At 40.6% G+C, this 14736-nt stretch overlaps 1 protein-coding gene across 1 annotated transcript in view; it reads left to right on the plus strand.

Annotated features, from left to right (window-relative positions):
- LOC139374195 (protein O-mannosyl-transferase TMTC2-like) overlaps positions 1 to 14114 on the plus strand; it is a 167790-nt gene extending 153676 nt beyond the window's left edge. Inside the window, exon 12 of the mRNA XM_071115216.1 lies at positions 10935 to 14114. Coding sequence (XP_070971317.1) covers positions 10935 to 11117 — 183 coding nt within the window. The 3' untranslated portion in view covers positions 11118 to 14114. The remainder of the gene's footprint in view (positions 1 to 10934) is intronic.
- Positions 14115 to 14736: the final 622 nt, after the last annotated feature.

Below are 14736 nucleotides of genomic sequence, written 5' to 3' on the forward strand. Positions count from 1 at the left end.
CTTGAAGAAGCTGGCCTTTGCATTCCTGACTGACTGCATGTATTGGTTCCTGACTTCCCTGAACAGTTGCATATCGCGGGGACTATTCGATGCTATTGCAGTCCGCCACAGGATGTTTTTGTGCTGGTCGAGGGCAGTCAGGTCTGGAGTGAACCAAGGGCTATATCTGTTCTTAGTTCTGCATTTTTTGAACGGAGCATGCTTATATCTTCAAAATGTTTAAATGCTTTATTATCCAAATGTACAGTACTGTATTTCTTCATCACTATCTTTATGCTTTCGTTAATAAAATAATCATAAAAATACTCTTTCAAAATGCAGATGTTGATGTAGTTATGGATCCATAACAAATTACTATGGGAATAAATAACACTGATTTACAGAAATATTTTGCAACAAAGTTGTCTAATGAAGGCGAACAAATTGTTGCTTACTGGAAAATACTCTTTCAAACACACATGGTCATTATGGCTATTAGCAGGGCTATATTTCGCTCACTGTAGTTTTTTTTTTTAACAAAATAATCTCCAAAATATCGTTATATTTTGCCTTCCCGCTGTGGACGTCTATTTCAGAACCGTTTCGCGCTGCTCTGAGACAAGGATGGAGAAATTAAAATGTTCAGTTATATTCCATGATATTCTTAACCTCTTACTCCCACCCGACACGCAGACGTCCCATCTAGACACCTGGAAATGCAAATGCGCTACGCTAAATGCTAAATGTACTCGTTAAAACTCAAACGTTCATTAAAACGCACATGCAGGGTATTGAATTAAAGCTACACTCGTTGTGAATCTAGCCAACAAGTCAGATTTTTAAAATGCTTTTCGGCGAAAGCATGAGAAGCTATTATCTGATAGCATGCAACACATACTAATCATATGCATATACTATATTCCTGGCATGAGTAGCAGGACGTTGAAATGTTGCCCCGATTTTTAACAGAATGTTCGAAAAAGTAGGGGGTCGACTTAAGTATTCTTAAAATATATTTGTTGATGGAATATAAGCAAGTGATGTCTGCTAAATAATACAATTAGATTTCTCCAGAAATAAATCATTCTAAATAACAAACTGGCTTTATTTACAAATTAGTGAGAATGTCTTACCCCATGTTCAAGAATGGCCTTTTTCTCGCTCACTCTAGGTTAATGGGAAACAAAATCTCCAAAATATCATCAATAGTCATTTTTTAAACAAAGTCATTATTATTATTATTCTTATTAATTAATTTAGAATTATATAGAAGCCCCTTAGATATTCTCACAGATCCTAATGGAAAATGCCCCTTAGATATTAATTTAGAGTCCCCCAATCCTCTAAATGTAATTATTGTCACGTCATTGAAAATATTATTTGTATATATACTGTAGGCCTACCATAGATGAAATGAGTATTGGTTAACTACAATTAGGGTGTGAAAATATTATGCCCCTTAGATATTAATTTAGAATCCTCCAATTGTCACACCCTGACCTTAGAGAGCCGTTTTATTTCTCTATTTGGTTAGGTCAGGGTGTGATTTGTGGTGGGCATTCTATGTTGTCTATTTCTTTGTTTTGGCCAAGTATGGTTCCCAATCAGAGGCAGCTGTCTATCGTTGTCTCTGACTGGGAATCATACTTAGATAGTCTTTTCCCCACCTGTGTTTGTTGGTAGTTATTTTCTGTTTAGTCTCTGTTACCTGATAGAACTGTTTGCTTTCATTTTGTTACTTTGTTTGATTGTTTTTTGATAATAAAAACATCATGAGCACTTTTCACGCTGCGCTTTGGTCCACTCCTTCCGACGACAGGTGTTACACCAATCCCCTTATGCTGTAGCCTTCTCCCGACCGTCACGTTGTACAGCGCAATTCCATCCTAACGTAAACACTGAGTTTTGTTTTTCATTTTTCTCAGAATAGAAACACCATAATATTAATCAAAATAACTAAGCCAAATTTCTTAATCATCCCATGTACTATGTTATTACAAAAAAGGTTTTAAATTCTCATGTAATGCCAATATGGGAGACTATCAAATCAAACTAGCACTAACTTCCATTAACGTAAAAATGGCTGACAATTAAATAATGTGCCATAGAATGCTGCAGCAGCCCGCAAGGTGTGCTGCAGTATGACACAACTTTTAAAGGAGGAACCACTGTAGGTAGAGTTATTAAAGTGCATAGGTGATAACAGCAGAGGGTAGCAGCGGTGTAAATGTGATGTATTGGGGAGCATTGCAAATAGTCTGGGTGGCCATTTGATTAAGTGTTCAGGAGTCTTATAGATTGGGGGTAGAAGCTGTTTAGAAGACTCTTGGACCTAGACTTGGCACATGCCGTGCGGTAGCAGAGAGAACAGTCTATGACTAGGGTGGCTGGAGTCTTTGACAATTTTTAGGGCCTTCCTCTGACACCGCCTTGTATAGAGGTCCTGGATGGCAGGAAGCTTGGCCCCAGTGATGTACTGGGCCGTTCGCACTACCCTCTGTAGTGCCTTGCGGACGGAGGCTGAGCAGTTGCCATACCAGGCAGTGATGCAACCAGTCAGGATGCTCTCGATGGTGCAGCTTTAGAACCTTTTGAGGATCTGAGGACCCATACCAAATTTTTCAGTCTCCTGATAGGAAATAGGTTTTGTCGTGCCATCTTCACGACTGTCTTGGGGTGCTTGGTCCATGTTAGTTTGTTGGTGATGTGGACACCAGGGAATTTGAAGCTCTCAACCTGCTCCACTGCAGCCCCGTCGATGAAAATGGGGGCATGCTCGGTCCACTTTTTCCCGAAGCCCACAATCATCTCCTTTGTCTTGATCATGTTGAATGAGAGGTTGTTGTCCTGGCCCCACAAGGCCAGGTCTCTGACCTCCTCCCTATAGGCTGTCTCGTCGTTGTCAGTGATCAGGCCTACCACTGTTGTGTCATCGGCAAACTTAATGATAGTGTCGGAGTCATGCCTGGTCATGGAGCCATGAGTTAAAAGGGAGTACAGGAGGGGACTGAGCACGCACCCTAAGGGGCCCCTGTGTTGAGGATCAGCATGGCAGATGTGTTGTTACCTACCCTTACCACCTGGGGGCAGCCTGTCAGGAAGTCCAGGATCCAGTTGCAGAGGGAGGTGTTTAGTCCCAGGGTCCTTAGCTTTTTGATTAGCTTTGATGGCACTATGGTGTTGTATGCTGAGCTGTAGTCAATGAATTGCATTCTCACATAGGTGTTCCTTTTATCCTGGTGGGAAAGGGCATTGTGGAGTGCAATAGAGATGCATCATCTGTGGATCTTTTGGGGCGATATGCAAATTGGAGCGGGTCTAGGGTTTTTGGGATAATGGTGTTGATGTGAGCCATGACCAGCCTTTCGAAGCACAACATGGCTACAGACATGAGTGCTACTTGTCGGTAGTCGTTTGGGCAGGTTATCTTAGTGTTCTTGGGCACAGGCATTATGGTGATCTGCTTAAAACGTTGGTATTACAGACTTGGACAGGGAGAGGTTGGAAATGTCAATGAAGACACTTTCCAGTTGTTCAGCGCATGCTCGCAGTACACTTCCTGGTAATCCGTCTGGCCCTGCGGCCTTCTGAATCTTGACCTGTTTAAAGGTCTTACTCACATCACCTGAGGAGAGCATGGTCACACAGTCTTCCAGAACAGCTGGTGCTCTCATGCATGTGTCGGTGTTATTTGCCTCGAAGCGAGCATAGAAGTAGTTTAGCTCGTCTGGTAGGCTCGTGTCACTGGGCAGCTCTCGGCTGTGCTTTACTTTGTAGTCTGTAATGGTTTGCAAGACCTGCCAGATCCGAAGAGCGTCAGAGACGGTGTTGAACGATTCTATCTTTGTCTTGTATTGGCGCTTTGCCTGTTTGATGGTGCGCCGGAGGGCATAGCAGGATTTTTTATAAGCTTCCGGGTCAGTGTCCCAATCCTTCAAAGTGACAGCTCTAGCCTTTAGCTCAGTGCGGTTGTTGCCTGTAATCCATGGCTTCTGGTTGGGGTATGTACGTACGGTCACTGTGGGGACAACGTCATCGATGCACTTATGGATGAAGCCAATGACTGAAGTGGTGTACTCCTCAATGCCATCGAAGGAATCCCGGAACATATTCCAATCTGTGCTCGCAAAACAGTCCTGTAGTTTAGCATCTGCTTCATCTGACCACTTCATCTGACCACTTATTGATCTAGCTACTGGAGATTCCTGCTTTAATTTTTGCTTGTAAGCAGGAATCAGGAGGATAGAATTATGGTCAGATTTTCCAAAATTAGGGTGAGGGAGAGCTTTGTATGCATCTCTGTGTGTGGAGTAAAGGTGGTCCAGGTTGCTTATTTAACATGCTGATAGAAATTTGGTAAAATGGATTTACATTTTCCCTGCATTAAAGTGCCCGGCCACTAGGAGCGCCTCCTCTGGGTGAGCGTTTTCTTGTTTGCTTATGACAGAATACTGCTCATTCAATGCTGTCTTAGTGCTTAGTGTGGTGGTATGTTAACAGCTATAAAAAAAATACAGATGAAAACTCTCTAGGTAGGTAGTGTGGTCTACAGTTTATCATGAGATACTCTACCTCAGGCGAGAGCAATAGCTTGAGACTTCCTTAGATATCGTGCACCAGCTGTTATTTACAAAAATATATAGTCCGCCGCCCCTTGTCTTACCACACGCCACTGTTCTATCCTGCCGGTGCAGCGTATAACCAGCCAGCTGTTGATAGTGTCGTTGTTCAGCCATGACTCCTTGAAGCATAAGATATTACAGTTTTGAATGTCCCGTTGGTAGTTTAATCTTCCGCGTAGATCATCTATTTTATTGTCCAAAGATTGCATGTTTGCTAGCAGAATGGACGGAAGTGGGGGTTTATTCGATCGCCTACAAATTCTCAGAAGGCAGCCCACTCTCCGGCCCCTTTTTCTTCTTCTCCTCTTTATGCAAATCACAGGGATCTGGGTCTTTTCCCGAGAAAGCAGTATATCGTCAGACCCGTTAAAGGAAAAAAATGATTCTGCCAGTCCGCGGTGAGTAATCGCAGTCCTGATGTCCAGAAGTAATTTTCAGTCATAAGAGACTGTAGCGGCAACATTATATACAAAATAATTTAAAAAAATGTTTCAAACAACACAAATAAACTAACAAAAAAACACAATCGGTTGGGGTCATGTAAATCGTCTGCCTTCTTCTCCGGCGCCATCATGCTTAGGGCCATGTATAAAAACAAATGCCCAGTTGCCCATTATTTTGGCTACCATGGTTAGAAGATGTGCACTCAGTGACTTTGAAAGAGGGCTCTCAAAGGAGGATAGGGGGTTTAAACACAGAGGTTTAATAAGAACTGGAGACTGTCTCCAAGATGTCTGACTGTTGTTTTCAAAGTAATCTGTTTTTGTATTTGTGTTCTGTTTTTATTATTAATTTAATAAACATTACAATACATTCATAACAGATTTCCCAACACACTGTGTGCCCTCAGGCCCCTACTCCACCACTACCACAAAGCTACAGTTCAATATCCATGTGTATGTGTGTGTATAGTGCACATGTTATCATGTGTATGCATGTCTCTGTGTCCGTTTGTGTTGCTTCACAGTCCCCGCTGTTCCATAAGGTGTTTTTTTATCAGTTTTTTTTATCTAATTTTACTGCTTGCATCAGTTATTTGATCCTGAATAGAGTTCCATGTAGTCATGGCTCTATGCAGTACTGTGTGCCTCCCATAGTCTGTTCTGGACTTGGGGATTGTGAGACCTCTTGTGCCATCTCTTGTGGGGTATGCATGAGTGTCCGAGCTGTGTGCCAGTAGTTTAGACAGACAGCTCAACATGTCAATACCTCTCATAAACACAAGTAGTGATGAAGTCAATCGCTCCTCCGCTTTGAGCCAGGAGAGATTGACATGCATATTATTAATATTACCTCTCTGTGTACATCCAAGGGCCAGCCTTGCTGCCCTGTTATGAGCCAATTGCAATTTTCCTATGTCCCTTTTTGTGGCACCTGACCACACGACTGAACAGTAGTCCTGGTGCGACCAACCTAGGGCTTGTAGGACCTGCCTATTTGATAGTGCTGTTAAGAAGGTAGAGCAGCACTTTATTATTGTAAGGGATTTCCTCCTCTTCTTCCGAAGAGGAGAGGCGAAAAGGATCGGAGGACCAATATGCGGCGTGGTAAGTGTCCATGGTTCTTTTAATAAGAAATAGTACACATGAACAACTGAATACAAAAACAATAAACGTGGAATGAACGAAACCCAAAACAGTACCGTGTGGTGAAAAACACAGACACGGAAACAAACACCCACAAACACACAGTGAAACCCAGGCTACCTAAGTATGATTCTCAATCAGAGACAACTAATGACACCTGCCTCTGATTGAGAACCATACTAGGCCGAAACATAGAAATCCTTAAATCATAGAAAAACAAACATAGACTGCCCACCCCAACTCACGCCCTGACCATACTAAATAACGACAAAACAAAGGAAATAAAGGTCAGAACGTGACAATTATGGACAGACTTCTCACTATCTTAGCTGTTTTGACCATGACAGTTTACAATCCAGGGTTACTCCAAGCAGTTTAGTCTCCTCAACTCGCTCAATTTCCACATGATTTATTACAAGATTTAGTTGAGGTTTAGGGTTTAGTGGATGATTTGTTCCAAATACATTTTTTTTAGATTTTTAAATATTTAAGACTAACTTATTTATTGCCACTCGTTTTGAAGCTGACTGCAGCTCTTTGTTAAGTGTTGCAGTGATTTCACTCGCTGTAGTAGCTGATGTGTATAATGTTGAGTGACGCAGGTCATTAGTAAAGATTGAAAAAAAGTAAGGGGCCTAGACAACTACTGTCATGGAAATTCTAACCAGAAAAGAAGAGAGACTGTAGATTCTTCAAACAACAACTTTTATTAAAGAATTGCAATTCTGGAGTGGTTAACAATCTCTCAAAAGGTTTTTATTATAAAAGTACAACCCCCCTTTGGGTGGTGTGACAACCAAACAGAACAATAGCCATGAGGAAGCACTGGTTGGTGACCCCAATGTACAGCCAAAGAACTATGAGAAGCTGCGGTTGCTTGTGATGAGTTCTTGTTGATAAATGTCACGCCATTTCTAAATGCTCATTGTCTCGACACTGTTTCTAAAAGGAACCGAAACCATTTGTCTTGCTCGTCTCTCAGAGCTTAGTCCAGTCTACTGCTAAATGTGGCCTTAAGTCCAGAACCATGAGTCAGTCACTTAGACAAAGGGGAGTGTTCTAGTAGAGGGAGCAAGTCACATTAGTACATTGTGACTTTAGTTAAATGCATAGATACACTGGATAAATGTTATAACAGCAATTTTGCCACCATCCTGCCCTGGGGAATGCCTGATTCTGCCTGGATTATGTTGGCAAGGCTACCATTAAAGAAACACTCTGTGTTCTGTTAGAAAGGTAACTCTCAATCCACAGTATAGCAGTAAAGCCATAACATGTACATTTTTCCAGCAGCATACTATGGTTGATAATGTCAAAAGCCGCACTGAAGTCTAACAAAACTACTCCCACAATCTTTTTATTATCAATTTCTCTCAGCCAATCATCGGTCATTTGTCTGAGTGCCATGCATGTTGAATGCCCTTCCCTATCAAATGTGCTTTTATTTACTGTAAGATAACATTGTATCCGGTCAAACCATTTTTTTCTCCAAAAGTGTACTAGGGGTTGGTAACAGGCTGATTGGTTGGCTATTTCAGCCAATAAAAGGTGCTTTACTACTCTTGAGTAGCGGAATGACTTTTGCTTCCTTCCAGGCCTGAGGACACACACACTTTACTGTAGGCTTAGATTGAAGAGATGGCAAATAGGAGTGGCAATATTGTCCGCTATCATCCTCAGTCATTTTCCATCTAAGTTGTCAGACCCAGGTGACTTGTCATTGTTGATAGACAATAATACTTTTTTCACCTCTTCCACACTCTGAATTCGAGATTATGGAATTCAAAATTACAATGCTTGGATGTGTAGGTTCGGCATTTGTTGCTGGCATGTCATGCCTAAGTTTGCTAATCTTGCCAATGAAAAAATCATTAAAGTAATTGACAATATCAGTGGGTTTTGTGAGTTATCAGATTCAATGAATGAGGGAGTTGAGTTTGCCTTTTTTCCCAATATATCATTTAAGGTGCTCCAAAGCATTTTACTATCATTCTTTATATAATTTATCTTGGTTTCATAGTGTAGTTTCTTCTTTTTTTTGTTCTGTTTTGTTACATGATTTCTCAATTTGCAGTAGCTTTGCCAATCAGTTACGCAGCCTGACTTACTTGCCATTCTTTTTGCCTCGTCCTTCTCAACCATAACATTTTTCAATTTCTCATCAATCCACAGAGATTTAACATTTTTTACAGTAATTTTCTTTTACAGTCCGTTTCATAAATATGTCAACTGCAGTGCCTGGTTGCTCCTCATTACACACCACAGACCAGTAAATATTCTTTACATCAACTCACATACTTTGATTCATGGACGGTATATCTGGTTTATACGGACCAACATCACATGCACACTATCACTCAGTGCACAAAGGGAGCCACGTGAGCAGCGACGAAGTCATGAATATAAAATATATTTGGCTGTGTGTGTGTGTGTGTGTGTGTGTGTGTGTGTGTGTGTGTGTGTGTGTGTGTGTGTGTGTGTGTGTGTGTGACTCAGTCACAGGATCTCAACCCAATTGGGAAATTTTGGAGCAGCACCTGAGACAGCGTCAACAAAACACCAAATTATGGAATTGCTCGTGGAAGAATGGTGACACATTCCAGACACTTGTAGAATCTATACCAAGGCGCATTGAAGCTGTTCTGGTGTCTCGTGGTGGCCCAACGCCCTATTAGGACATTTTCTGTTGGGTGTTTCCTTTATTTTGGCGGTTACAGTACCTGTATCTATTGTTAGCTAGCACACAACATTATTTGGAATTACTAGTCCAGTTTCTATTTGTTCCACACAGTTGATGTTGTTTCATCAATTACAACATGCAAGGTGAAAAATATTTTTGTTTTAAGGACATGAATTGAGTCCAGAGATTTAAGTTCTTCATGTCAACTTTTAATATATCACCAAGACTCTGTTGTTTATACTAATGTGGATAGTAGGGTCCATGTAGAAATGTGTAAACCTTTGCCACGCAGCATTTCCCATTCCGTTCATAGACACTTTTCCCCTGCCATGCTACAGCATTGGCAGCAGTATTACTCCACAGTGGTGTATGGTCTGAGGGGAAGAAATGAAGTATTTTATAAACTTTTGGTGAAATTTGTGAAAATGTCAAACCATGATGACATAAACACATGGCGTTTCATGAGGCAAATACCTATGTGTGATAATTACTTATAAGTCACCAAAAAAGCAGAATTATATTCTATGACTTTACAAACTGTTATTGATATTTTTTATTGAGACAGATTACATTTGACAAATAGCAAATCAGAAAAAACGATCAGAAAAAAACAATGCATGTGCAGTTCAGCAACTCACCCAGTATGTGTCATTATTTAGTTAGAATTATTTTGATCTCTCTCATGACATGCTCTGAACTTTACATTCAAAACAGTAATTAATCAACCATAGTATAATGCTGTGTGTTATTACCCTGTAACAGTTGCGTAACGGTACACAAGTACAATTCATTATCTTCTGAATGAATATGAGACATGAGACACTTCCTTGGTCTCACGTCTCTCTGGATTGTTTTGGTCTTGTTTTGCCCTGGATTGTTTTGATTTAGATTGGGACCTGAACACCACTCTCTTACGATCCCGTGTGACACATCACTTGAACTGACTCTGGTATTTTACCTCATGGCATCAGCAGGAAAATGCATTAAAAGACATTAATCAATGTGTCCCACTTCAAAGAGCTGGGTTCAGATATGGAGCCCCAAACAGAGGGACATTGAGAAGTCCTGACACCACCCCCTGAGAAGGGCACTATGGCCTGGGCGGTCTAGATGGCTGGTCCAACAGCATATCACTACTGTCACAGTATGCTGTGTAACTTTGGCGATTGGTCCTGTTAACTGAGACTGATTTAGTTTAAGGTCTGAAAAATGACTACTATATCCTATTGGCTGACTGAATTAACCTACAGTATCATGACATTTGTCCTCTGTTTTGGCAATCAGACATTATTGTAATAGGTCAACTGAAAGCATGTTGAGTAGGCCTGTATGATAAAGAGGGTTGAGTATTCTGTATTGAGGTAGAGCTTGGTTTCAGGCAATAAAATGCCTCCATTCTAGTCAAACAACCCCACCAATTTCTATGTGATTAAAACTGTTCTGCTACTTTATTTCAACTTTAATCGTTGTCCTATCAATATTTTCTCAGGACTTGTTAGTGGACTGTCATGCCGTCTTTTTCGAGAAGTGCTTTTCTTATTAAATAATGTATCCGACCAAGTCTAGATTCATAAAATAAGTAGATATGACATAACTTGCATTATTTATATCCAAACATCTTTTTATGGCTGTCAGCCTTGGGATGTTGTAACATTATATATGATCTATGCAATTAATTCCAAAGTCAAAACAGAGGCTGTTAGTGGGAGGTTAATAAAGTGTTTTAATGAGCTAACAGCTCTGGGGGGTTCTGACTGAGTTGTACTGTAGGAGACTGTTACTCTCCTGCCACGTCTGCTACTGCCTCAATAGGCCTGACTGTGCTCTCAGCACTCTACTCCACTCCCAACCACATACTCACTCCCCTTCATATCCATCTCTGACTGTTAGTGTCAGCGATTACTGAAGACACCATTCAGAGTGACATTTGAACAAAGATTTTCTATACTGCTAGAAGAAATGGTGCTATAAAGAACCAAAGATAACCATTATTTTAAGTAGTGTTGCCTTATGTGAGATGTGATTCTGAGAATGACTGAACTGAACTGTCCTGCTCTTGTGTTCCAGTACCCAGCAGCCCTGATGAACCTAGGGGCCATTCTCCATCTCAACGGGAAGCTGCGGGAGGCGGAGACCAACTACCTGCGAGCTCTGCAGCTGAAACCAGACGATACCATCACCCAGTCCAACCTGCGCAAGCTGTGGAACATCATGGAGAAACAGGGCCTCAGGACCATGGGGCTGAGTTAGCTCTGAGTTATCTCTCCAGCCAGCAAGCCATCTGTGCAGCAAGCCTGGGGAAGAAGTGGCTGCTTCACCCTCAGAGGAGAGAGGGAGGAGAGACTGGGAAGGTGAGGAAGGGGGAGGACAGCAGAACGCTCCTCGTGACTGTCTGTTGTGAGGAGCACTACATTGGATGATGACATTCTGGAACTTTGTCCAAAAAGGGTGCTCTCCCAGGATCTGTGATTCTTGAACAGAGCACTTAACTTGAAGTGGGCCATATTTTGTGGTTAATTAGGTTTTGAATTAGTTATAGATTCTTAAAAAATATTTAAGGACAACGTTTGTCCTGGGACAGTGCAAGATTAAAAGTGTGTGCGAGTGACAGGAAAAAAAAACTTCCCAAGGCGCTGCCCTCTGAAGTTACTTTTACTCACCGTCTAATTACGTTTTTCGTCTGAAGCCAGTTCATTGGCTTCTGTGCATATCAGTGGAACTCGTGGCATGGTATTGGAGTTTACAGCTTTATCAGTTGTAAACAGCTTTATCAGTTGTTCACAAATGTAACACTCCCACTGGGTACAGACATCAGTTCAACATCTAGTTTTGATTTACATTTGGTTGAGTTGTCAACTAACATGAATTCAATGTGAAATCAACAACAACAAAATCACCATGTTATTGGATTTAAGTAAAAAGAGTGAAAATAAGACAATTGCCTTACGTTAACTATTTTCAAATCCAATCTGTTTTCCACGTTGATTCAACGTCATCACGTAGAATTTGGGGGTGGAAATTACATGAAAACAACCTTGACTCAACCGGCTTTTGCCCAGTAGGCAACTAGTGGAGGTCAGGGTTGATAAATTATTGATTCCGAATGCCTATGAGATTTCACTGATTTGACATGTTGTTGGACATTGAGACCTACAGCACCATGCCTGCAAACGATATGTAGCAGATTGTTGAGCATCATTGAGTGATAAAAAGGGAACCCGTCATTGAAAATAAGAATTTGTTCTTAACTGACTTGCCTAGTTATATAAAGGTAAAATAAAATTGTTGCCAAAAAACACAGTGGTAGTTGTGAAATAAAATGCCAATACATCTGTCAGATGGAAAGATGAAATGACTTTGAACTGAAAGAAATGTCTGTCATTATTTGCAAACTCTATTATTCCTTTCTAATTGAAGGTGTGAAACTTTTCCATGTAAATGTAGCAGATAATTTCACATTCCTTCAATAAGCTTGTTGTTTCATAGAGAGACATCACATGGCTCCTGTGTAGGCTATTCATGTGTCCTTGGATATTTGTCTTAGAGGACAGTAATGTGTTATGAAAGGAAATGGCCAACTAACTTCCGATGGTACTAACATTAGCCCCTATAAGTTGGCATGCTAGCTGGAGGTTTGGACATTACCAGAGAACTGAGGACTTCCCCTTCATTCGTGATTCATACTGATGACCTGTCTTCAGACATGATTAGAGGACAGTTGGAAGCCATTACTGATGACTGAAATCTCCTAACCAAAATAGCTGTCTAATCGATGCACTCCTTTACATAACAATGCACAGCTATAGTTTGTCTGAGGGAATATTTTTATGTAATATTGCTTTGAAAACATAAATGTTATTTTATTTGTATGTATACATGAAGTTTAATATATACAGTACAAAGCCACATACATTATAATGGAGACAATAGTCTGACTTGCAAGGGAAGGTCAGTGCCCAGCAGGTTCAGGATCTGTAAGATATTAAGTATTTTCCATAGTATCAATACATAATGTTCTCTCACTCTTTTTGGTCTTAAACGTCCATTTTGTATATATTATGTGTAATTAACATCTACTTGGTGCTTGTCATTAAAACATTTACCACCGTTTAAAAAACTTACATTTGGAAGGAAGAAAAAGTATTTTGGAGATGATCCCGCTATGACATTTATGTTTATGGTAAAGAAGCCCACAACCACCGGGCGGTTTAATATTTGTAAGTTATTTCTTTGTGTTATCTTGGCATATAAACCAGCTGGTACTGTGTTATCTTTTTAAATGTATGTTGAAGGAAGTTCGTAAGATAAATATTGATCCATTTCCCTTCAAGAAATGTGATATACCTGTACACGTTTGTCTGGAAGACTTTGCCTTGCATTATGACTGAAAAAGGATTATACAGCTATGTGATTCTCAACCCCATTTTCTGACAGGTGTATCTTGATTATGCTAAGATATTGCATTTGATTAAAAAAAACTAAGTTCATCATAGACAATAAATTAAATGGCTACCAAAAAGTCAAAAGTATTAAAATATTGCCATTTCTTTTGCTGTTCTTTTGCTGTCTCTGCAGTCACCCCATCCATCCGAAGTCATATCCAGTGCTTTATGAAGTTAGTAGTCTGATAGTTGCCTTGTTCTTTCTTGAACAAAAAAAATGATAGTTGCCCTGTTCCACTCTGTACGTAACCTCTGTTCTCATGTCTGTCTGCCAGTATTGGAGTCACAGCATGGCACTGTGTCTGGCTGGAGCTGGATGGTCTTACTGGTTGTTACAGTGCTGACGATTGTGATGGTCTTGACCATACAGCACAACACTGTACAACACTGTGTTGTATATAGCTATGGTCACCATGTCTATCTGTCTGTTATAGTGAAATGTTGAACTAGGTTATCACAATAAACTATTCTACCTTCACACCTTCCACCCCACTCCTACAACCCCCATCACAAGTTGTGCTAATTTCTCTTGTGGATAAATTGTTTATGAACAAATTATAGTATGAATGAAGATGGAAATAAGTGTTTCATTCTGTCTCTCTGCTCAGGGATTTCAAGCGGTGGGTTGTATTGCTGAATCATACTCACGGAGCACTCGGAGAGTTTACTAAATTAAAGTTTTATTTTTTGAAAGTTGTTGTATTTGTATAAATTATCAAGATTTGTAGCCTTTGCTTAAACGATGCGCCAGTATAAACTTTCCCAATGTTGCTTTTTTTCCACAATAAAGTAATAGTGTTCTGCTTTCATTGTCTGTCTGAGTATTTTAGGGAGACAGTTTTGGAGAGTTTATTTTACATTTACAGTACTTTAACATGTCACACTTAGCCTCAAAAACAACATTCCCATGACGTCCTTCTATATACTGATATACAGTGCATTCAGGTATTAAATAAAAAAATAAAAAAAATATCACAATTATATAAGTATTCAGACCCTTTACTCAATACTTTGTTGAAGCACCTTTGGCAGTGATTACAGCCTCGAGACTTCTTGGGTATGACGCTACAAGCTTGGCAGACCTGTATTTGGGGAGTTCCTCCCATTCTTCTCTGCAGATCATCTCAAGCTCTGCCGGGGTGGATGGGGAGCTTCGCTGCACAGCTATTTTCAGATCTCTCCAGAGATGTTAGATCGGGTTGAAGTCCAGGCTCTGGCTGGGCCACTCAAGCACATTGAGACTTGTCCCGAAGCCACTCCTGCATTGTCTTGGCTGTGTGCAACAGGGTCGTTGTCCTGTTGGAAGGTAAACCTTCACCCCATTCTGAGGTCCTGAGCGCTCTGGAGCAGGTTTTCATCAAGGATCTCTTTGTACTTTGCTTCGTTCATCTTTGCCTCGATCCTTACAAGTGTCCCAGTCCCTGCCT

This window comes from Oncorhynchus clarkii, chromosome 2 (genome assembly GCF_045791955.1).
Source record: "Oncorhynchus clarkii lewisi isolate Uvic-CL-2024 chromosome 2, UVic_Ocla_1.0, whole genome shotgun sequence".
In the NCBI taxonomy this organism is placed as follows: domain Eukaryota; kingdom Metazoa; phylum Chordata; class Actinopteri; order Salmoniformes; family Salmonidae; genus Oncorhynchus; species Oncorhynchus clarkii.